Source organism: Oenanthe melanoleuca, chromosome 10 (genome assembly GCF_029582105.1).
Source record: "Oenanthe melanoleuca isolate GR-GAL-2019-014 chromosome 10, OMel1.0, whole genome shotgun sequence".
In the NCBI taxonomy this organism is placed as follows: Eukaryota; Metazoa; Chordata; class Aves; order Passeriformes; family Muscicapidae; genus Oenanthe; species Oenanthe melanoleuca.
The window spans coordinates 17,548,972-17,572,146 of NC_079344.1; the positions used below are offsets into that span (position 1 = coordinate 17,548,972).

A 23,175-nucleotide genomic window follows, 5' to 3' on the forward strand; every position below is an offset into this window, starting at 1 on the left:
ACTGTTCCCTCCTTCACCCCAAATCCTCCCCATCCCACTGTTCCCTCCTTCACCCCAAATCCTCCATCCCACCGTTCCCTCCTTCATCCCAAATCCCAAATCCTCCCCATCCCAGTGTTCCCTCCTTCATCCCAAATCCCAAATCCTCCCCATCCCACTGTTCCCTCCTTCACCCCAAATCCTCCCCATCCCACTGTTCCCTCCTTCATCCCAAATCCTCCATCCCACTGTTCCCTCCTTCATCCCAAATCCTCCATCCCACCGTTCCCTCCTTCATCCCAAATCCCAAATCTCCCCATCCTGCTGTTCCCTCCTTCATCCCAAATCCCAAATCCTCCCCATCCCACTGTTCCCTCCTTCACCCCAAATCCTCCCCATCCCACTGTTCCCTCCTTCATCCCAAATCCTCCCCATCCCACTGTTCCCTCCTTCATCCCAAATCCTCCCCATCCCACTGTTCCCTCCTTCACCCTAAATCCCAAATCTCCCCATCCTGCTGTTCCCTCAGGGGTGGCACCTACCAAATTCCCAGAGGTCACACACTGCCCTTCATTTTTCACCGGGAACTCCTCCTGGGATAAAAAAAGAGAAGGAAACGCTTCCATCCACTCCTGCTCTCGGCTGCAGCCCAGCACTGCGAGGTCACCAAGCAGCACGAGGTGTCCTTGTCCCCACCCCGGATTCTGAAATCCCTGGGGAAGTTGGGGCCGCATCCCAGCGATGGGACCTGAGCATCCCTCCCTGCGGGGATCCCACCAGCTACGACCCCAACCCGGCAGTTTTCTCCCTGCTGCTGGGAGGTTTTTTCATCCATGCCCGGAATGAGGGCTGGGAGATGAATCCCGGGAGATTTTTCCGGGGTTTCCTGGTGCCGAACCCGCTCGCAGAGCCCCCTCACCGTGTAGTTCTCGCGGGTGGCAAAGTCGTAGTAGTAGAGCCTCCCCTCGCCCCCGACGTAGATGGAGGAGGTGTTTTCCTGGTGGAAGAACACCGGGAACCTCTCCCACCGCGGGAACACATATTCCTTGGCACCTGGGGAGGGCACACGCCTCAGGGAGGTGTGGGGGGCACCCGCTGCTCCCCTCCCCTCCCGTGCCCATGGAGCGCCGGGGAAAAGCGGGAGGTGGGGCTGGGAAAGGGGACAGGCGGCTCCGGGCTGCAGCCATTGTCCCCCGGCCACGGGAGAGCGACACAATGCCGAGGGGGAGCAGGGAATTGTTGAAACCGCAGGAGGGGCAGCTGGCAGTGCCTCAGCCCCGGCTCTGAGCGCTGCAGGATCCCAAATCTGCATCCCAGAGGGAGGATGAGGGATCCTCTCCCACCCTGCAGCCGATCCAGGCAGAGCCAGAGAGATTTGGATCCTGCCCAGGGCCAGGAGGGATGGACAGGGTCGGGATACCAGGAGGGATGGACAGGGCTTGGATCACAAACAGGGTTTGGATCCCAGACAGGGTTTGGATCCCAGGAGGGATGGACAGGGTTAGATCCCAGACAGGGTTTGGATCCCAGACTTGGTTTGGATCCCAGGCAGGGTTTGGATCCCAGGAGCACAGGCAGGGTTTGGATCCCAGGCAGGGTTTGAATCCCAGACAGGGTTTGGATCCCAGACAGGGTTTGGATCCCAGAATCACAGACAGGGTTTGGATCCCAGGCAGGGTTTGGATCCCAGGAGCACAGGCAGGGTTTGGATCCCAGACAGGGTTTGGATCCCAGACAGGGTTTGGATCCCAGACAGGGTTTGGATCCCAGGCAGGGTTTGGATCCCAGGAGCACAGACAGGGTTTGGATCCCAAAAGCACAGACAGGGTTTGGATCCCAGGCAGGGTTTGGATCCCAGGCAGGGTTTGGATCCCAGGCAGGGTTTGGATCCCAGGAGCACAGGCAGGGTTTGGATCCCAGACAGGGTTCTGATCCCAGGCAGGGTTTGGATCCCAGACAGGGTTTGGATCCCAGACTTGGTTTGGATCCCAGACTTGGTTTGGATCCCAGGCAGGGTTTGGATCCCAGGCAGGGTTTGGATCCCAGGCAGGTCTGGCAGGTTCCAGGCTCACCCAATGCTCACCCCCTCCCTCCCTGCCCCAGGCAGGCACAGAAAGCAGCAGCCGTGCCTCAGGTGCAGCAGCTGGCAGCAGAGCCCCCGTGTGCCCCTCTGCCCTTCCTCTTTCCCATCCCGGCTTTTCCAGCTGCCCTTCCCTACAAACCCCTTCCCTCCTCCGTGGCTGGGCTGGGGGCGGCCCCGGGCTCCCAGGCACCCCAAAACGCCGAGGTGTGCGGGATGGCAGCACGGGGATGGCTGCAGGGATCAGGCACTCCTGGGCATTCCCGCTTTTCCCTTCCCCAAAGAAAGGGAATTCCTTCCCATTCCCGCGGTCCGTGCCCCGGGCAGCGCCTCTGGAGCTGGCAGCGGCACCGCAGGGTAATTCATTCATTAATTCATTAATTCATTCATTAATCAGCGGCACGCGGCTCTCTGTGTTTCCAGGCACTGCCCAGCCCGAGCTCTGCCCGAGCTGCCTCAGTCACTGAATGCTGGTGTGGGGTCATTCCCACCTCCTCGGCTCCTCACCCCTTACAGCGAGCAGAGGTTTCCCAGCAGGGCTCGGGAAGGGCTGTGGGGACACAGAGAGGGGACGGCTCCCGGTGCCACTCCCTGGCACTCAAGGGCTCTGAGAACCCGCTGAGCCCGAGCGGAGGAGCTGGCACAGGCTGCCCCAGGCTGGTTCTGCAGCCAGGCTCAGCCTCAGCTGAATCCCTTCCCAAAACCCTGGGGAGCCCCTAAATGCAGCGACACTATCGCCAACACACCTCCAGCCAGCCTGCCCAAACCTCACCGAACTTTATCCCTGCTGGAAACACAAATTGCTGCTAATCCTCAGCTCCCCTCACACGTTTATCTCCCGCTGCCCAGGGGCTCCTCTGGGGGCTCTTCCTGAGCTCCCGGAGCCAGGAACAAAGCAGCCCTAAACAATCATTTGGCAGGCCGGGTTGTTGTTTATCCTGCAGCTCCCCAGGGACGCCGTGAATCACTCGCGGAGCCGGGGGAGGAGCAGCGCTGCCAGCAGAGCCCTCCAGAGCCCTCCAGAGCCCGGGCTGGGCTCCCCGCGCTGCCCGGAGCGGCGGCTGCGTCCCTCTGCCTCTGCTGAGCTGGGCCTGAGTGTGCAAAGCTGGGCCTGAGCTGCAGAGCTGGGCCTGAGTGTACAAAGCTGGGCCTGAGCTGCAGAGCTGGGCCTGAGCTGCAGAGCCGGGCCTGAGCTGCGGAGCTGGGCCTGAGTCCTGCAGAGCTGGGCCTGAGCTGCGGAGCTGGGCCTGAGTCCTGCAGAGCTGGGCCTGAGCTGCAGAGCCAGGCCTGAGTCCTGCAGAGCTGGGCCTGAGCTGCGGAGCTGGGCCTGAGTCCTGCAGAGCTGGGCCTGAGCTGCAGAGCCAGGCCTGAGTCCTGCAGAGCTGGGCCTGAGCTGCAGAGCTGGGCCTGAGTCCTGCAGAGCTGGGCCTGAGCTGCAGAGCCAGGCCTGAGTCCTGCAGAGCTGGGCCTGAGCTGCGGAGCTGGGCCTGAGTCCTGCAGAGCTGGGCCTGAGTTGCAGAGCCGGGCCTGAGCTGCAGAGCCAGGCCTGAGTCCTGCAGAGCTGGGCCTGAGTCCTGCAGAGCTGGGCCTGAGTGTGCAGAGCTGGGCCTGAGCTGCAGAGCCGGGCCTGAGCTGCAGAGCCGGGCCTGAGCTGCAGAGCCGGGCCTGAGCTGCAGAGCCAGGCCTGAGTCCTGCAGAGCTGGGCCTGAGTCCTGCAGAGCTGGGCCTGAGCTGCAGAGCCGGGCCTGAGCTGCAGAGCCGGGCCTGAGCTGCGGAGCTGGGCCTGAGTCCTGCAGAGCTGGGCCTGAGCTGCAGAGCTGGGCCTGAGTCCTGCAGAGCTGGGCATGAGCTGCAAAGCTGGGCCTGAGCTGCAGAGCCGGGCCTGAGTCCTGCAAAGCTGGGCCTGAGCTGCAGAGCCGGGCCTGAGCTGCGGAGCTGGGCCTGAGTCCTGCAGAGCCGGGCCTGAGCTGCAGAGCTGGGCCTGAGTCCTGCAGAGCTGGGCCTGAGTCCTGCAGAGCTGGGCCTGAGCTGCAGAGCTGGGCCTGAGCTGTGGAGCTGGGCCTGAGTGTGCAAAGCTGGGCCTGAGTCCTGCAGAGCTGGGCCTGAGCTGCAGAGCTGGGCCTGAGCTGTGGAGCTGGGCCTGAGTCCTGCAGAGCTGGGCCTGAGCTGTGGAGCTGGGCCTGAGTGTGCAAAGCTGGGCCTGAGTGAGCAAAGCTGGGCCTGAGTGAGCAAAGCTAGGCCTGAGCTGCAGAGCTGGGCCTGAGTGTACAAAGCTGGGCCTGAGCTGCTGAGCTGGGCCTGAGTGTGCAGAGCTGGGCCTGAGTGTGCAGAGCTGGGCCTGCGCTGCAGAGCTGGGCCTGAGCTGCACAGTTGGGCCTGAGTGTGCAAAGCTGGGCCTGAGTGTGCAAAGCTGGTTCTGAGTGTGTAAAGCTGGGCCTGAGTGTGCAGAGCTGGTCCTGAGTCCTGCAGAGCTGGTTCTGAGCTGCAAATCTGGTTTGAGTCCTGCAAAGCTGCTCCTAAACCCTGCAAAGCTGCTCCTGAGTCCTGCAAAACTGGTCCTAAGCTGCAAAGCTGCTCCTGAGTCCTGCAGAGCTGCTCCTGAGTCCTGCAAAGCTGTTTCTGAGTCCTGCAAAGCTGGTGCTAAGCTGCAAATCTTGTCTGAGCCTGCAAAGCTGGTCCTGAGTTGCAAAGTTGGTTCTAAGCCTGCAAAGCTGGTCCTGAGTCCTGCAAAGCTGTTTCTGAGCCCTTCAAAGCTGGTTCTGAGTCCTGCAAAGCTGGTCCTGAGCCCTGCAAAGCTGGTCCCGAGCCCTGCAAGGCTGTTCCTGAGCCCTGCTCTGCCGGCAGCAGCTTGGATTAGGGACGGGGGTTGATCCCCTTCTCCCCTGGCAGGGTGGGGCAGCAACCCTGCAGCCCATCCTGGGTTTGAAGGGAGGATGAGGAGGCGCAGCACCATCAACCCACGGAATTGTTGGGACTGGAAGGGACCCTGAAGCTCATCCTGTTCCACCCTGTGCCAGGGGCAGGGACCCTCCCAGGTCCCCCAGCCCTCCAGGCTGGCCTGGGACACTGCCAGGCACGGGGCCGTGTCCCTCTGTGTCCCTGAGAACGGGACATCTCCTGGCAAAGCCAGAGCTGCTTTTGACCCTGGAAAGAAAGGCCGTGCCCTTGGAAGGCTCGGCCCGGCTGTCACCCCAGGCCGGAGCTGCGGGGACACAGGGCTCATTGCAGAGCCGGCTGACCCCGCCGAGCCCCCTGCCCGGCATCAATGGCACCACTGTCCCTGCAAATGTCCCTGCAAATGTCCCCGCTCGGGCAGCCCGAACGGCAGAAAGGGCGGCTTTGTGCTCGGCGCCAGAGGCAGGGGAGGGGAGCAGCGACATCGAGTCAGGGAGAGACGCCTGGGGGTGAGGGAAGGAGGGGTGGAGAGAAGGGAGCCATCCTGCTTTCCATGGATAGAGCTCCTTGTGGAGCCCTTTGGGAAGCACCGGCGCATCTGGGAGCATCCCTGTGCTGGGTTGATGTGGCCAGAAATGTGAATTCTGTCCCCATCTATGGGTGGGGCAGTGACCCTGATCTCCTGGCACACATTATCTGCTCATGGGCCATCTTTAAACCAGCTGGGCAATCATCTTTTATCTTCCCACAGCCCATCCTCCCTCCAGGAGATCTCATCTGCTGCTGGCCCATTCAGTCCCACTGTGTGACTGATAAAATTCCATCATCCCACTGGGAGATGCTCCAGCCAGGGGAGGAGCCAAGCCTTTCCTACCCAGAGAAAAACTGAGATTTTGGACACCAAGGAACCTTCTTTGCACTGGATTCCAGAGGAAAGCCAGACCTTTCCACATCATCCCTGGAGCTTCAGAGGAAACTGCACCTTCTCCAGGAGCACTGCTCCAGCTGAACCACATCTGCCCCTGCAGGAGGATGCAGCCACCATTGAATGGGACTGTGCCAACACCCTGACTGACTGACGGGTGTCAGCTTGGATTCTGACTCTGGCAGGGCTGGGATTGTTCTGTGTAATACTGCATTTCTATTTTAATTTTCCTAGTAAAGAACTGTTATTCCTAATTCCCATATCTTTGCCTGAATGCCCTTTAATTTCAAAATTTTAATAATTTGGAGGGAGGGGGTTTACATTCTCCATTCCAAAGAGAAGCTTCTGCCTTTTCTGGCAGACACCTGTCCTCCAAACCAGGACAATCCCGGAGCATCCCGGAGCCGGCTGTTCCCACCCCCGGAGCACAGGGGCAGCGTGGGCTGCAGCCTCTCCCCCAGACTCCACCACCGGCCCGGCTGGGGCTGACTCAGCCCCGCCTTGCCTCTCCTCGCTCCAGCGTTCCCGGCTGGCAGCAGCTCCCGCAGCCCAGACGCTCCTGAGTCACCGGCTCGCACCGCTCCCGGTGCGAATTCAGGAATTCTGCGGGAATGCTGCTGCTGGGGCGGCTCAGGGAGGGAGGGAGGTGACGGGTCCGACGGGTTAGAATGGAAACTGAAATAAAGCTCGGCACAAACGAAAGTGGAAGCGGGGTGGGAGCAGAACCTGATGGGTTTTGGGAGATTGGGTGGGCATGAGGTAAATCCTTCATTTTCCGCCCATAAATTCCTCCCAGGTGGGAATCTCCTGGGAATATGAGGTGGGAGAGCAGGGTGGGGAGTATGACTGCTCCCTGGAATTGCCCACTCTTGGAATTGCCCTCTCCTGGAATTGCCCTCTCCCTGGAGTTGCCCTCTCCCTGGAATTGCCCTCCCCTAGAACTGCCCTCCCCTGGAATTGCCTCTTCCCTGGAATTGCCCTCTCCCTGGAATTCTCCACTCTTGGAATAGCCCTCTCCCTGCAATTGTCCTCTCCTGGAGTTGCCTCTTCTCTGGAGTTGCCAAATCCTGGAATTGCCCTCCCCTGGAATTGCCCTCTCCCTGGAATTGCCTTCTCCCAGAAGTTGCCATCTGCCTGGAATTGCCCTCTCCTAGAATTTCCCGCTCCTGGAATTGCATTCCCCTGGAGTTGCCCACTCCTGGAATTGCCCTCCCCTAGAACTGCCCTCCCCTGGAATTGCCCCTTCCCTGGAATTGCCCCCTTCCTGAAATTGCCCTTTCCCTGGAATTGTCCTCTCCTGGAGTTGCCCACTCCAGGAATTGCACCCTCCCTGGAGTTGCCCAATCCTGGAATTGCATTCCCCTGGAATTGCCCTCTCCTAGAATTGCCCTCTCCCTGGAATTGCCCACTCCTGGAGTTGCCCAGTCCTGGAATTGCCCTCTCCTTGGAATTGCCCCCCCCGGCATTGCCTGTCCCTGGAATACCCGCTCCCACCCGCCCCTCGGCTGAGCTGTGCCATCCCGGGCTCTGCCGTGGCAGTGGCAGGACGGGGACACGCGGCACATGGAGCGGGATTGGCGCTGTCGCGGTGGCAGGACGGGGACACGCGGCACATGGAGCGGGATTGGAGCGGTGGCAGTGGCAGGACGGGGACACGCGGCACATGGAGCGGGATTGGAGCGGTGGCAGGACGGGGACACGCGGCACATGGAGCGGGATTGGAGCGGTGGCAGGACGGGGACACGCGGCACATGGAGCGGGATTGGCGCGGTGGCAGGACGGGGACACGCGGCACATGGAGCGGGATTGGCGCAGGAGCGGTGGCAGGACGGGGACACGCGGCACATGGAGCGGGATTGGCGCGGGCGCGGTGCCGAGCGCTGGCAGCGCAGCCGAGGCAGCCGAGCCCCGACGCCCAGGCGGTCCCCCCGGGAATTGTCGCTGTGACGCGTGTCACTGTCACTCGCGGTGGCCCCGATGGCACTGCCACCTGCTCCGCGGCCCGCGCAGCCTCCGCCGCCGCTCGCAGCTCCGAACATTGCGCAGCTCGGATTCCTTTCCCCATCCTCATCGAGATTCCGACCTCGGCGACGGGAGGAAGGAGGAAAAGCTGACTCGAGGGCTGGGAATGTGGGAGTGTCCGCGGATGTCACCTGCGCTCCCATCCCGGCTCTGAGTCAGGCCACATCTGCTGGGGGATCAGTGGGGAGCCGCCGGGATGCGGTGACATCAGTGACACCGATCCCTGTCCCGCAGGATGCGTGACCAACATCCCAGCTGCACTTTTCCCGGGAATGTGATTCAGGGCGGCTTCCTGAGTCACGCATGAACTCCCGCACCTCAGCTCCCCCAGCTCCGCAGTGCAGCTGGAGTTTCATCATTCCCTCCGGCCGGGCCAGCAGGACAAGCCCTGGATGTCCCTCCTTCCGCCATCGGGGAGGTGCCAGCAGCCCCCCCAGGGGGACAGGGACACCCCAGAGCGCTGCCAGCGTCCCCTCCATCCCCGGGGCAGGGCTGGACCCACCCCACCGCTCCCACCCCCGCTCCACCACGGGTGCCAGCAAGAAGCCAAAGCTGCATTTTCTTTCTTCCCTTCCTCTTTTTTTTTTTTTTTTTTTTTTTTTTTTTTTTTTTTTAGGCGATCTATAAATTCCCAAAATGAGGCATTTCAGGAAGAGGAAATATGTCTCCAAGGAGCTGCTGTGCTAAGTTTTCCTTCCAGCGTGACTTTGCTCCAAGGGAACAAAGTGACACGAGGGAGCAGTGTGACACCAGGGAGGCACAGGAGGGGGACAGGAGTGTCCCGTTCCCATGGGATGGATGCCTCAGGCAGCCTGGCAGGCTCATGGGACAGAGCCTGCGGCAACGGGGGTTTTTATAGGAACAGTCAGACTGTAAATGAGGCGTTTCGGAGCAATTTGGGGGCATTTCGGGCAGGTTTGCTCTGACCTGGCACGGAATAATTGAAAGGTTGTGGCTGCGAGGTCCCACCGCCACCACACCTCGTGAAAAGTGACACATTTCGGGGTAGAAACCAAAGGGTTTTCGAGAAGGAGGTGAAACGAGAAACGCAAGAGGCAAGAAATGCGTGGAGGCCACTTCCTCCCCGCTGTTCCCTCCGGTCCCCAGCCTCTGCCGGGGCTGCAGCGCAGGAGCAGCGTCTGTGTCCCCGAGGGTCCCCGGACACCCCTGTCCGAGGAGCAGGAGAGCCTGCAAGGGCTGGGGGATCACCCCAGGGCAGCCCCGCCGCTGTTTCGGGGTGTCCCGTGCCCCAGCCTGAGTCATTTCTGCAGCAAAGCAGAAGGAGCAGAGCAGAAGTGACACCCCCAGGTTTCTGTCCCACCCCCCTCCCCGGAGCTTCCTCTGTGTCCAAATGTCCTGGTCTCGCTTTCACTCCCTCCACGTGCCCCTCCTGTTCAGCCTGGCGCTGCTTTCCTGCCCTTCCCCGTGCCCCAAAGGAGCAGGGACCCCAAAAAACTCCTGGGGAAACCCGGCTGGAAACCCTTCTGGCTGAAGCGAGCCATTCCCTGCTTCGGGTGCCATCCCATCCCGAGGCTGGAACGTGGATCGGCGAGTCCTGCTGGAATTCCCGGTATTCCAGGGCAGGGCACGGGCCAGGAGCGGCAGCGATGCTGCGGTCACGGCCTTGCCTGGCCCGGACACTCCTGCATCCCAACCATTTAATGGTTTTCCAAAGTGCTTTCCCATCAGCCCGAGATGGGTAAAAGCCCTGACCGGAATTTTGCCGTTCCCTTCGTGCTGCGGGCTGCTTTCCTTCCCGTTTTCCAGCTGGGGAAAGCTCCACCTGCTCAGCACGGGCGGGGGCAGAGGGACTGGGGGGACACAAAAAACCCCACTAAGGGGCCCAGGAGCTGACGGGAACCCCAAAAGGAGAGGTGTGAAAGCACCTGAGCCACCTCACACCGCTGCGTCACCCCGAGATCCCGGCAAGGCGCGGCCCCGGGAGTTTCTCATCCCCCTGAGAGAGATCTCACTCATCACACGGCTTTGGGGACCCCAAGAGAGCTCCGTGTTCTCTCTTCTCATCCCATTTCTGCCTCCCCAGCGCTTCCGAGCGAAGGGCCAACACCAAAATCCTCACCCAGCACAGCTTGTCCACCCCACCCCGCTTTTCCCCGGTTCTTCCCCCATTCCTGCGCTGCCGGGGTGCTGCCTGTGCCCTGGAGAGATCGCAGCTTTTCCGGGGCCGGGCACACAATAGAGCTGGCATTAGCAGGGATAATCCATCCCAGCAAAGCCGGCGGCCCCTGCGCGATCCCGGTGCCCCGCAGGGCGCTCTCGGAGCTCACAAATGCGCTTTTTCAGAGCCACGCTCCGAAAGGAAATATCCTGGCACGTCAACCACTCCCGAGCTATTTCTGGGAGCGCCTTGGGGGCAGGAATAGGGGAGGGAAAAAAAAAAAAAAAACAAAAGAAAACCAACCTTTTGGTTTGGTGACTGAGCTGCCGGGTTTTTGGGATTCGGGATCCCAAAAGCTCTTCTGGGAGCTGTGCTGCTGATATCCCCGCTGCGAGCCGGGGCTGGAATTCATCCCAAACACCCACTCAGCGAGCAACAAAAGAGACCCCTAACCTGCATCCAGCGGGGAACGAGCCCGGGGCTCTGCTCCACGCTCCAGGAACGCTGGAATTCTCCCTCTCGAGCACCGAATCCCTGGCTGGATTGGGCTCGGCAGCAATTCCATGAATACTAAGGCGGCCCCTCTCTCGCTCCCCCCATAATTATGCAGCACTGGAGCTGCAAGGCGAGGCCGGAGCCTTTGATTCCCTGCATTTCTGCCATCCAGCAGGTCCGGCATTCCCGGCTGCCCCGGCGCCGAGCCCCCCACGGCTGCAGGGGATAAATTTAGAGCCAGGTTTTGTGACTTTGCAAAGGCTCCGCTCCGCAGCCGCGGTCCCAGGCTGTGATCACGGAATTTTAGCCCACGGCCAGCAGAACAATGGCACAAGCACTGCTGGATGTTGTGTCAACACAACAAAGGATGGATCCGGCGGGATCCAGGGAGCCCCTCCCAGCCCAGCAAAGTCAGTTCCAGGCATTGATTTCCCAGGAAAGGTTTCCCAGGGGGTGGCATCCACCAGCAGAACAATCCTGCTCCATCCCAACCCCTGGAAAACTGGGAAACCCTTCCCAGGCAGGGTGTCCCTGCCCAGGGGTGGGCACAGGGCACGGCCACTCGTGGCATCCCCAGGGAGGTCCCGAGTGGGAAGATCCAGAGGTTTTATCCCTGTGGATAAAGGTGTGGTGTGTTTTTTCCTTCCCAGTGGGATCAGGAATGGCCCCATCATCCCTTCCCAGTTGGATCAGGAAGGATTGTCGTGCCTTTCCCAGAGGGATCAGGAAGAATCCCAGAGGGATTGGGAATGGCCCTGCCATGCAATGCTCTTCCCATTGGGATTGGGAAGAATCCCAGAGGGATTGGGAATGGCCTCACTATGCCCTTCCCAGTGGGATTGGGAAGGATTCTGTCATGCCCTTCCCAGAGGGATCAGGAAGAATCCCTGTGGGATTGGGAATGGCCCTGCCATGCAAAGCCCTTCCCAGTGGGATTGGGAATAGCCCTGCCTTGCCCTTCCCAGTGGGATTGGGAAGAATCCCAGTGGGATCAGGAATGGCCCTGTCATGCCCTTCCCAGAGGGATCAGGAATGGCCTCACTGTGCCCTCCCAGAGGGATCAGGAATGATCCCACCCTGTCCTCCCTCACTGGATCAGGATTGTCCCGCCGTGCCCTCCCACACCTCCGTGATCTCCAGGTGTGTGCCAGCCCTGGGAACAGCCCAGGTTTGTGCCAGGGAATGCCACGGAGCCCTCCCAGCGCCCAGACACGGGATTCGCGATCCCCTCACTCCAGCTCCGCCTTTTCGAGCCTCGGAAAGCCCCGGGAGCGGGAATTTGAAACCAGACTTCCCAAAAAACTGTGCAAAGCCTTGGCCAGGGCAGCCCGAGGGCAGGTGTCTGGCTGGGACTGGGCGTGAATTCCTCAGGGAAACTCCCACAAGTCCCGAAACTGGCGGTGCCCTTTTCCTCCCACATCCTCCAGACGGGAATACTGACCCCAGCCGATAAGGAGCCGTGGGATCATCACTGCCCTGAGCCGACAGGGCCCAGGAGGGGACAGGTGACAACGCAGAGCTATCGCTCAGGGCGAGATTTATCACCCAAACTGCGTCCCCGCACCTCAATGACAGCGGCTGCTTCCACATCCCGCTCGTTCCGGGCGGGGCTGGGGCTGCCAGAAAGGAGAAGGGTGCAGGAGGAGGCAGCCCTATTTTTGGAGCAGCCGGGAATAGCCACAGGCTGGAGGTGGCTGGAACCCGTTTCCCCTCCTCGCTCACCTCCCAGCCCTTTTTCTGGATGCGAGATTCGCCCTAAAAAGCACCTTGTACTTAGATTTATTTCGTGCTCCAGCTTAGATTTAGTTTGTGCTGAAGCGCTCGGGTTTAAATTTAGTTTGTCCCATTTAAGGCACTGCATCACCCACAGAACACCTTCCCAGGCCCGTTTTCAGCACTTCCATCCCCAAATTGGCTGCTGCAGAGCTGGGAGCTTGGTCAGGAATTGGCATCTGCCTCCCTTTTCCAGCCACAACTTCCATCACTCGTGCCCTGCCTGTTGTTTTTGTGTCGTGCTCTTGCAACAGGAGGTGCCTGTGATTCACTCCATTTGTTTGGTTTGCTTTTCTTCTTCTTCAATCTGCGCACAGCAAAACATATTTCTTTTCTCCTTTTTTTTTTTCTTTCTCTTTTTTTTTTTTTTTTTTTTTTTTCTTTCCCCAACTAACATTTTCAGCTCCCAGCATCACCCAACCCTGTGAAAAAGGAGAAAATAGCACTGCTGGGAAAGCGAGCAGCTTTCTCCTGGAAATGGTGATGCTCCGAGAGAGCTTCGTGGGAAAGTGTCCTACCAAGATGTTTCACACCATGGGACCACAAAAAAAACCCAGAGATGCTGTCACTGAGGGGAAAAAGCTGCTGCTGGCACCAGAAATCCTTGGTTTGCCACAACAGGAGGGGATGAGAACCCTAAGGATCATCTCATCCCATGGGCAGGGACACATTCCACTGTTCCTGGTGGCTCCAAGCTCTGTCCAGCCTGGCCTTGGGCACTTCCAGGGATCCAGGGGCAGCCACAGCTTCTCTGGGAATTCCTTCCCACTATCCCGTCCATCCCTGCCCCCTGGCAGCAGGAAGCCGTGCCCTGTGTCCTGTCCCTCCATCCCTCATCCCAAGCCCCTCGGCAGCTCTTTCCAGCAGGTTCTGGGGGCACCCGGTGCCCCAGTGCAGGGCGAGCTCCCCGCCAGCCCTGCTGACACAGCTCTCCCGGGCAAGCCAAGCATAGCAAAGCCCAGGAGCTGTTCCAGGCAGTCCAGGCGGATTCCCAGAACTGCCATTCCAAAGGATCCCGGGGCGGGCTGAAGCCGGCTCACCCCGCCGAGAGGCAGCCAAGGGTCAATTGTATAATCCTGCTTTCCCCTCGGGGACCTGCTTATCTCAGAACCTGCTCCCTCCGGGGCCACGCTTATCTCGGAACCTGCTCCCTGCAGCTCCCAGCTCACCTGTTAATGAGCTGAGAATAATCAAACAGCCAGAGCCATCCCGCCCCGCGGTGCCAAGGCGAATATCCGAGGAGAACTCGGATTTGTGCACGTGTGGCTGAGCAGGGACGGATTGCTGAGCGTGGCAGCAGCTCCAGCCCTGCCTGCGCTGCAGAGGCCGCGGGCTCCGTGCCACGCTCAGCGTTTTGCGATGCTCGGTGACTTTCCGGTCAGGAGACAGCCCGGGATGGGCCGGGTGTCCCCTGCGCTGCCACCCCCAGGGTATGCGGGATGCGGGAGCTGCGCCAAGGAGCGAAAGCTCCGTGTGGGATGCGCTGCACCTTTGCCAAAGCACAGCCCGGCCCGGAGGGAAAACAGCCAGGGGAGGATGGGAGCACCGTGCCTGCCCCCACAGCCTCAGCCCGAAGGAACTCGGCCAGGAGACACCTCACACAAGGGGATGGAGCAAAGATCCCGCTGACAAAAATGACTCAGGGTGCTCTGAACAGCCATGTGGAGCTGATCTTTGCCCCGGGCTCCGAGAGAGGGAAACCCTGCACGGTCAGGAGGGAACACTCGCGCCTGTGCGGGCTGCAGGGTCCGGGGAGCTGCGGAACGCTGTGCTCCGAAGTGTTAATCCAGGAGAGCCAGGACAGGCTCGCCGTGTTCCTTCCACTGCAGGTGTGGTGCCACCGCAGCCTGGGTACATCCTGACCCAGCTGCCCACGTCCCCTCACCTAGCTCTGGCAGGGAGCTCAGGGACCTGCAGGGAGGGCAGGGTTTGGCGGACACGGGGTGTCACCAAAACCACCGCAAACCAGCGGAATTGAGACTTTTGGTGTCACAGACCCGCCGGGCGCGGTGCTGGAGAGGGGAGCGAGGCTGCGGGATGGAAAAGCAGCCGCAGCTTTGCCCGGTGTCCTGCGCTGCAGGCAGGGAGGGATCGGGCTCTGCCCAGCCCCAGAAACCCTCGCCCTGCTCAGGGCTGGAGCACGTGGAGGTGCCTTTGCCGAGCCGCATCACCTGCTGCTGGCACGGGCAAGAAACTGAATTAGGGGAGAGCTGCCAGCTCCCGCAGAGCCCAGGGCTGGGGCCAGCCCTGCAGCACTGCGAACGCAGCGGCCGGGCCGGAACGCTGCTCTCCACCCCCGGGAAAGGGGCCGAGCTGAAAATCAGCCCTGCGCTGCATCCCTGCCGCACGGAGAGGGACAGGGACGGGCTGCGAGCCGGGCTGCAGCTGCGGCAGCCACGTGCTGCTGAACATGCTGAGCTTTCAGCTCGCCCGGGCCGTGGGGAAGTTCAGCAAGGCTCTTCTGCAACAGCAGTTCTTCATCATCCTCCTCCTCCTCCTCCTCCCTTCACCCACAGCCCTGCGTGGGGAGGGTAGAGGTGACACCAAGGAGCTGATAAATAGGGCACGGCTCGCTCGCATCCCTCCCTGACTGCAATCCCTCCTAGCCCCGAGTTCTGCCGAAACGATGACAGCGGAGATAGGCTGAGCTGGAGTGTCCTAATCGGTTTCGGTGACAGGTGCCGCCCAGACACGGCTAAGGGACCAGCGACAGCAGGGACACACAGGTGGCGAGGGGCCACTCCATCCCTCAGTTTCCCCGTCGGGAGCAGGGGGAATCTCCCCGGAGCAGCAGCAGCAGCGGCTCCTATCCCTTTTCCCAGCCAGCACCGGTGACGCCATCGCGGAGCAGCCTCCCCTGCCCGGCGTGCCGGTGCCTCTCCCCTTTGTGTGTGACAAGGTGACAGCAGAGGCCACCCCCGAGCCACCAGCCAGCCCGGGAAGGGCACCGCAAATGCCAGCGGGGGGATAACAGATGGCACGGGAACGAAGCGGGGGAAAGAAATGGGCGTGCTCGGAAGTTGCCGGGAATTGGGAGACAGAGGAGCCCTTGTGCTGCAGAGCCCGCCCGGCAAAGCCAACGGGGTCTTTGTTCCAGCCAGCCTGGAGGGGCTTCAGCCCAAAACTCGGGATGAAACCAGCGCCGGCACACCAGGCTCGGAGCTTGAAAACATTTCTTTGTTCGGCTTTGCCGAGATCCGCTGCGGTTACAAAGTCCTTACGTGCCATTTGTAAATTTTTCCCCGGAACCAGAGGTCCTCGGCAAATGTTTACTCTCCAAATTCATCTGCAGCGAGCAGGGCGAGTTAGAAGTATGCATTAACTGTGTAAATACACTTCTCCTTTCTGGAGAGCTGCGAGTTAGGAAATGTGTCCTGTGGCCGCCTCAGAGCTTTTTGACAGCCTTGGATACACCCAGCTGACAGGGGGGAAAAAAAGCTTTCCGACAGTTTTTTATGTTCTCAGCTGGTGGGTAAAATGCTTTTAAAACATTAAGGGAAAAAAAAAAAAAAAAAGAAAGAAAGAACAGTCTAAAAATCCAATTAAAAGGCAGCAGCGTTTAAGGAGAGCCAAAATCCCCCCCGAGGACGCGAAAGAAATAAAAATAACCCGACTCTGCTGAAAGGACGAGACCCAGGTAGGAAGCAGCCGCAAGCCGAGGGGACTCACCTTGGGGAGCCGCGATGATCCTGGGGTTCACCTTGGGGCGCGCCGCTGCCCAGGCGCCCAGCTGGCCGAGCCACAGGGCCAGCAGCAGGGCGGCGGGCGAGCTCCTGCTGCCCATTCCTAGTCCGGGAGCGAGCCGGGATGGGGAGCCGGGCGGGCTGACAGCCGCATCTCCCCGCGTACAAAAGGCCGGGAGCCACCCGAGCGCAGCCAATGGTGCGGGGAGGGCGGGCCTTGCAGCACGACACGGAATAAAACCCGCAGAATCTCCCCTTGAACACCTGAGCTCCGGCACTCGCTCCGTGCCGCTTCTACTGGGGATTTTGGGGTCTTTTTTGGGTTTTTTTTTTCCTTCTCCTCGGTGGGAGGAAGGTGCGCGGGTCGGCGGCTTTGTCACCCCAGATTTACGAAGAACTTCCCGTGGGGGCTGAGGAGGGGAAATAAAGGTTGGGACGGGTGAAACGAGAACGGAAATAGGGCTGAGGTTGGAAGAAAAGGGGGTGGTGTGCCCGGAGCCAGGTGCGGTGAGGGGAGCGGAACAGCTGCATCAACAGCTGGATCAGCAGCAGGGCTGTGGCAGTGCCGCCCCTAGGGACACCCGACAGGGACACGACATCCCCGAGCCCTGCCCGACCACCCCGGACCTCCCAAAGGACACGCCGCGCGTGGCACAGCCCTCGTCCCAAGCTGTCACCTCCCTGTCCCAAAGGTGCCTTTGTGGCGCTGGTTAATGAGAGGAGCGGGGCATTCCGAGCACGGAGAGCCAGGAGCCGGGACGTGACCGGAATGGGAGAAACCCACCGGGAACGAGACGCAGCTGCGCCTTTAAAGTCGCGATTGAAGCAGCGCTCCTGCAGGGGCGAGCAGGGCCAGGCCAAGGGGGGCACGCTGAAGAAAGCAAAAAATAAATTAATGAGCCGGCTAATGGTGAATTTGCAGGAGCCACAGGGATTTCCCGGAGCCTCTTTGTGTGTCAGGGGGTTCATCTTCTTCTTTGGCCACGCAGCTGCTGGGTAATTACAGGGGAAAACAAACACTTCTGGCCGTGGTGATTCCCAGCCCTGCAGCACTCCGAGCTCGCCCCGACCTGCCCTGGGGGCAGCTGCGGGCTCTGTTTGCTCCCCGAGCTGCCAGGCCCCGTTAGCACTCGGTTTCCAGCAGGGAAAAGTGGAGTTTGCTTCCCAAAATCACTCCTGAAAAAGGAGTTTTCTTCTTTCTTCTTTTCACCCAGCAGCTGGGGGCTCGGGGTGGTTTTTGTTTCACCACCGTGGATCCAATTTAGCCTCAAGCTCCCTCGGGGTTTTAGGAGTGTTTGGAGGATCCCAGACTGGTTTGTGGTGGAAGAGAGCTGGATGTCCAACACCTCCATGCCCATCCTGCAGCACTTCCAGGGATGAGGCAGCCTCACAGGGAAGGATTCCTCCCTAAAACCCCTGAGAGCAGCCTGGCTCCCAGAACCACGAGATCATTGCCTGGGAAAGCCATTCCAGGAGAACATGAGTCCCAGGAAAACCCAGCCCCTCAGAGCAGCACAGCCCATTCCCAGCTGGCTGCAGCCCTGGCCAGCATTGCAGGAGGTGCTGGAATGAAAGACACACTCCCCAAAGCAAGGCATGAGCTCAGAGATTGAGTTTGTTAGCTCAGGACCACATGGAATTGGATTCCAGACACCAGCTCAGCTTCTTCCTGCAGAATTTTCCATCTGCTCCACTGCAGGATCAGAACTTCCCCAGCACAACTCGTGAGCAGCTTTCTCCCAGATCATGCGCCTCGCTTCCAGCACGGATCAGGAGGCAGCCTCCCCCAGGAATCTTGTCAGAAGCACAGATTTTTCCCCAAGAGGAACAGTTTTTATTCAGCACAAACCGGGTGTTTGTGGCCCAGGCAACCCAGAGAGCTCGGATTGCACTTGGCACCCGAGCAGGCGTCGCCGTGATTTTATCCACAAAAACAGATCTGTTACCTTCCCTCAGCCAGCAATGCGACCCGTGGAAGCACCAAAAAAGAGAAATCTTAGCCCTGGCTAAGCCAAAAAGCAGGGGTGACACACTCAGAGCTGGACAAAGGTTGTTCATATTCCTCATCCCCCTTTTCCATCACCCCTTCCACTGGGATGCTGCAGGTTTTGGCCCAGAGCTGGAAAATCCTGTGTTGGAACTGATGGCCCAGGAGGTTGGGACAGAACTTTTGGAAGATCAGAGCTGCCATTCCTCCTCTTGGGAAGGAGCTGCCTGCTGAGGCTGGGTTTGGAGTGGGAATCAGTGCAATTCCCCTCACAGCTCCTCTTGGTGCTGACAGCCCCTTCATTCCCCAGCTGACAGAGTGAGGAGGGAAGCGAGCAGAGCAGATCCTCCATCAGCTGCTGCATTTTCTGCTCTCCACACCCAAATTCTACCCCCCCCCAGCTCGTGTTCCTGGCAGGCAGCAACCAAAAAACCTCAACCAGCCCTCCCCAAGGCCAGAGCCCTGCAGAGTTTGGGGGCTTTCCTGGCTGATCTCTCCAAGCTGGATTGAGTCTGGGGGCTCTGATCAGCTGGCACAAATTCCCCCCTGGGTTCTGCCAAAGGACAGCACAGCACAAGTGCCACCAAAGGGGCCCAAGATGTGTTCAGAGCCACCCCAGGGCTTCACAAACCCTCAGGAAAAGGGTGGGGGAGCCACATGCCCCCACAATGAGATTTCCCAGCAGATTTCACTCCCCCCAGAGATGATTTCCCAGCAGATTTGACCAGAAGGGAACTTGACTGAGCTGATTTGCACTCAGTGATTTTGAGAGCAGAACAAAACCCCAGCCTGGGACTCCCCTCCTTGCTGTGCCTCCAAAGGAAAGCCCAGGGGCTGGCCCAGGCCCTTCCAGGCCAGTGTCACCACGTGATTTCTGGTCACAGGCCCTGTCCACTGGCCACAGCCACAGCCCACCTTTGTCACCAAACCCCCCTGAAGGTGCCACATCCTCAGAGGGGACTCACTGGTGGGGCAGGAAACGAGGCAGGGGTGCCAAAGGCTTCAGGCAGAGTAAATAAAATCCAGTTTGGAGTCTCACCCAATCAAATAAGGTTAGAAGAACAGAAAGAACAGGAATGGGTGGCTCTGTTCAGCCACACTCCCATCATGAGAGCTGCACTGTCAGCTCCATCTCCCTGCCAGGTCTCAGCAGGTCAGACTGCTCTGCAATCCCTGATCCTGCTTTCCCTGTGTGCTGTGCTCCTCTGCAGTCCCTGATCCTGCTGATTTCCCTGTGTGCTGTGCCCCTCTGCAGTCCCTGATCCTGCTTTCCCTGTGTGCTGTGCCCCTCTGCAGTCCCTGATCCTGCTTTCCCTGTGTCCTGTGCCCCTCTGCAGTTCCTGATCCTGATTTCCCTGTGTCCTGTGCCCCTCTGCAGTTCCTGATCCTGATTTCCCTGTGTCCTGTGCTCCTCTGCAGTTCCTGATCCTTTCCCTGTGTGCTGTGCCCCTCTGCAGTTCCTGATCCTTTCCCTGTGTGCTGTGCCCCTCTGCAGTCCCTGATCCTGCTTTCCCTGTGTGCTGTGCTCCCCTGCATTCCCTGTGTCCTGTGCCCCTCTGCAGTCCCTGATCCTTTCTCTGTGTGCTGTGCCCCTCTGCAGTTCCTGATTTCCCTGTGTGCTGTGCCCCTCTGCAGTCCCTGATCCTGATTTCCCTGTGTGCTGTGCTCCTCTGCAGTTCCTGATCCTTCTTTCCCTGTGTGCTGTGCTTCTCTGCATTCCAGGGCAGCCCTGGCATGGGCATGGCCACGTCTCAGGCTCCCCAAAATGGGATTCCCACATCCCCCAGCAGCTCTGGAATCCACAGGGAGGGCCCAGCACCACCATCCATCCCCTAAACAAGATGCTAACCCTCCCTTTTTATCAGCCACAAAATCATCCTGCACACACTTGGTTAAGGTTTGACCCCTCTGCAGTTCAGCAGCTGGAATTTCAAGCCTGCATTTTTTCTGCAGGGAATCCAAACAAACTCACCTGGCTCTGAAGAACCTGGGAAAAAAGCCAGAGCTAACCAAGCTCATAAACCCTGAGCAGTCCAGGAAAAGCAAACTCCTTCCCCATGACCTTGGAGCGCTTCCAGCAGTGCTGTCTCGCCAGGAAGGGAGGGAAAGGGGAAGAAGGGCCATGCCCTGCTCCTTCCCTGAGAGCCACCCCCAGGCCTGGTGACACACGGGGACTGCGGTGACACCAGCAGCACCCAGCACAGGGAGCTCTCCATCAGCCCAGACAGCCTCTGGCTCGTTTTTCCTTCCTGTGTCCCATCTGCCCTTCCTGCCCTGCCTGTCACCTGTTATGGGGTCCCTTTGGGATTTGGGATCAGAGAGGAAAATGGGAATGAGGAATGGGGAGAAGGAACAGCTGGGAACTCATCCGAGCAGACAGCAGCTGGTAGGACTGGGGGTGATTAAATGATGTGAAACTGAGAGTGCTCCGGGGTCAGAGCGTTTAATGCCAGACAAGCCCCACCCCCTGCAGGGATCCTGCACCCTGGGATTCCCTGCCTGGGAACAGCCACCAAATCCTGCAACAAAATAATCCTGCAACAAAATAATCCTGCAACAAAAAAAAAAAAAAAAAAAAAAAAAAAAAAAAAAAAAAAAAATCCAGCAACAAAGCCACCCAGCACCACGGAGGGAAATGCTCAGGGTGTGCTGGGCTGGTTCTTCCCACCCCAGTAACATTAGGGGATAAGTTTCCTCCTGGCTGTCATTGTCACCTCCTCCTGTCCCAGTGATATTAGGGGATGTCTTGGGTTGCAATATAGGATGTGAATTCTGTCCCCATCTATGGGTGGGGCAGTGACCCTGATCTCCTGGCACACATTATCTGCTCATGGGCCATCTTTAAACCAGCTGGGCAATCATCTTTATCTTCCCACAGCCCATCCTCCCTCCAGGAGATCTCATCTGCTGCTGGCCCATTCAGTCCCACTGTGTGACTGATAAAATTCCATCATCCCACTGGGAGATGCTCCAGCCAGGGCAGCAGCCAAGCCTTTCCTACCCAGAGAAAAACTGAGATTTTGGACACCAAGGGACCTTCTTTGCACTGGATTCCAGAGGAAAGCCAGACCTTTGCACATCATCCCTGGAGCTTCAGAGGAAACTGCACCTTCTCCAGGAGCACTGCTCCAGCTGAACCACATCTGCCCCTGCAGGAGGATGCAGCCACCATTGAATGGGACTGTGCCAACACCCTGACTGACTGACGGGTGTCAGCTTGGATTCTGACTCTGGCAGGGTTGGGATTGTTCTGTGTAATACTGCATTTTTATTTTAATTTTTCTAGTAAAGAACTGTTATTCCTAATTCCCATATCTTTGCCTGAGAGCCCCTTAATTTCAAAATTATAATAATTTGGAGGGAGGGGGTTTACATTCTTCATTTCAAAGAGAAGCTGCTGCCTTTATTGGCAAACACCTGTCCCTCAAACCAGGACAGGGGACAATGTCCTTGCTGGTTGTCCTTGTCACCTCCTCCTGCCCCAGTGCACCCCAAAAGGAACCCCCAAAGCTCCACTGACACCCATGAGGTGCCACAGTCCCACAGCTCCTCCTGTCCAGCTGCTGCACAGCCTTGGCCCCTGGGGCCACTCCCCAGGGGTGAGCCAGAGCCACAGATTTACCAGTTTAAGGAAAAACCTGGTGTGGGGTCTGTTCATAACACCTCACACCCAGCTCTGAAAATCTCTTGGGAATGTTTTTTTTTCTTTGCTCACCCTGCTCCAAAATTTTGCTCCAGTCTCTGTTCTTAGCCCTTGCAGGAAAAAAAGGAACTCTGGCTCCCCTCTGATGCTTTTATGGCTCCTGGAGTGGAACCCCCACAGCTCCAACTCAACACCTGAATTAATTCCTCCCTGCTGAACCAGCAGAGCCTGCTCTTAAATCAGCATTTATTTCAGAGATAGAGGGGGGAAAAAACCCTCTCAAAGGGATTTTGGGACACGTTTCTGAATATTAGAACACTATAAATATAAAAGGGAACAGAAGGAAATAGAAATATTCTCACAGGGTGACATTTTCAGCCCATTTCTGCTTTCACCAAATTAAAATAGTTGTGTGGTTTTTATTGTGGATCACGTGGGGCCTCTCAACTCTGTGACCTTAAAAGGGCTTTGAGGGCTGAAATCAGAGCTCCTTTATTGTCAGTCCTAACAGGAAAACGGTGATTCATGCCAGCAAACCCCACAGGACACAGGTCACTGTCACAGGCATGTGTCACCTGCCCTGCTCTCTGTGCTCTCACCTCATCAGCTGGCCCAGCAGCAGAATTTTCCTTTCTCTAAAGTTCCCAGTAAAAAAGTAAAACCAAAATGTCCTTATTGCCAAGGAAACCTCTGTCCCTTCAGCTCACTGAACCAGCACAGAGCAGGAAAAGGAAGAAAAACTCCAATTTTTTCCTACAAGGACAAAGCTGGAAGCAGCCAGGAAACCACTGAGTCCTTCTGGAAAAAAGAAAGTTGATGGGCAAAGGCTGTGCCAGACAAATTCCTGCTGCTGCTCCTGCTGGATGTACCTGCCCAACAAATCCTGGAGCATCAGGGAAAGTCACCTTCACCAATTTTCTGGAATTTATGTGCCAGGGCAAGGTGAGTGGGAATTCTCAGAGCTTGTCAGGCTGGGGGAGAGCAAGGAACAAACATTATCCCATGGAAATCTGTCCCAAATTGGTTGAAGCACTGCAAAAGCCACCTGGGAGATTCTGCTCTGCCTCCATTCCACCTTCTTGCTAGAAAATGAATCAATAGAGACAAATCAGCCCAAAATTAGAGAAAAGGAGAAAAAGGTCTCCAGAAAAGCAGAGCACAAGTCAGCCCAAAATGAGAGAGAATGAGAAAAAGGTCTCCAGAAAAACAGACAACAAATCAGCTCAAAATGAGAAAAAGGGTTCCAGAAAAGCAGAGCAAAAATCAGCCCAAAAATGAGAGAGACAAGGAGAAATAGGTCTCCAGAAAAGCAGAGCAAAAATCAGCCCAAAATAAGAGAGAATGAGAAAAAGAGTTCCAGAAAAACAGAGAACAAATCAGCTCAAAATGAGAAAAAGGACTCCAGAAAAACAGAGAACAAGTCAGCCCAAAATGAGAGATGAGAAAAAGGTTTCCCGAAAAGCAGAGAACAAATCAGCTCAAAATGAGAAAAAGGGTTCCAGAAAAGCAGAATACAAATCAGCCCAAAATTAGAGAGATGAGGAGAAAAAGGATTCCAGAAAAGCAGGGCAAAA

The 23,175-nt window shown here is 58.2% G+C and overlaps 1 protein-coding gene across 1 annotated transcript in view; it reads right to left on the minus strand.

The window, feature by feature from the left end:
• Positions 1-16,571, minus strand: part of LOC130257503 (semaphorin-7A-like) — a 24,428-nt gene extending 7,857 nt beyond the window's left edge. Inside the window, exons 1-3 of the mRNA XM_056500065.1 lie at positions 15,958-16,571; positions 899-1,032; positions 456-572 (exon numbers count right to left, since the gene is read on the minus strand). Of these exons, the coding sequence (XP_056356040.1) occupies positions 456-572; positions 899-1,032; positions 15,958-16,072 (366 nt within the window). The 5' untranslated portion in view covers positions 16,073-16,571. The remainder of the gene's footprint in view (positions 1-455; positions 573-898; positions 1,033-15,957) is intronic.
• Between the last annotated feature and the right edge of the window lie 6,604 nt (positions 16,572-23,175).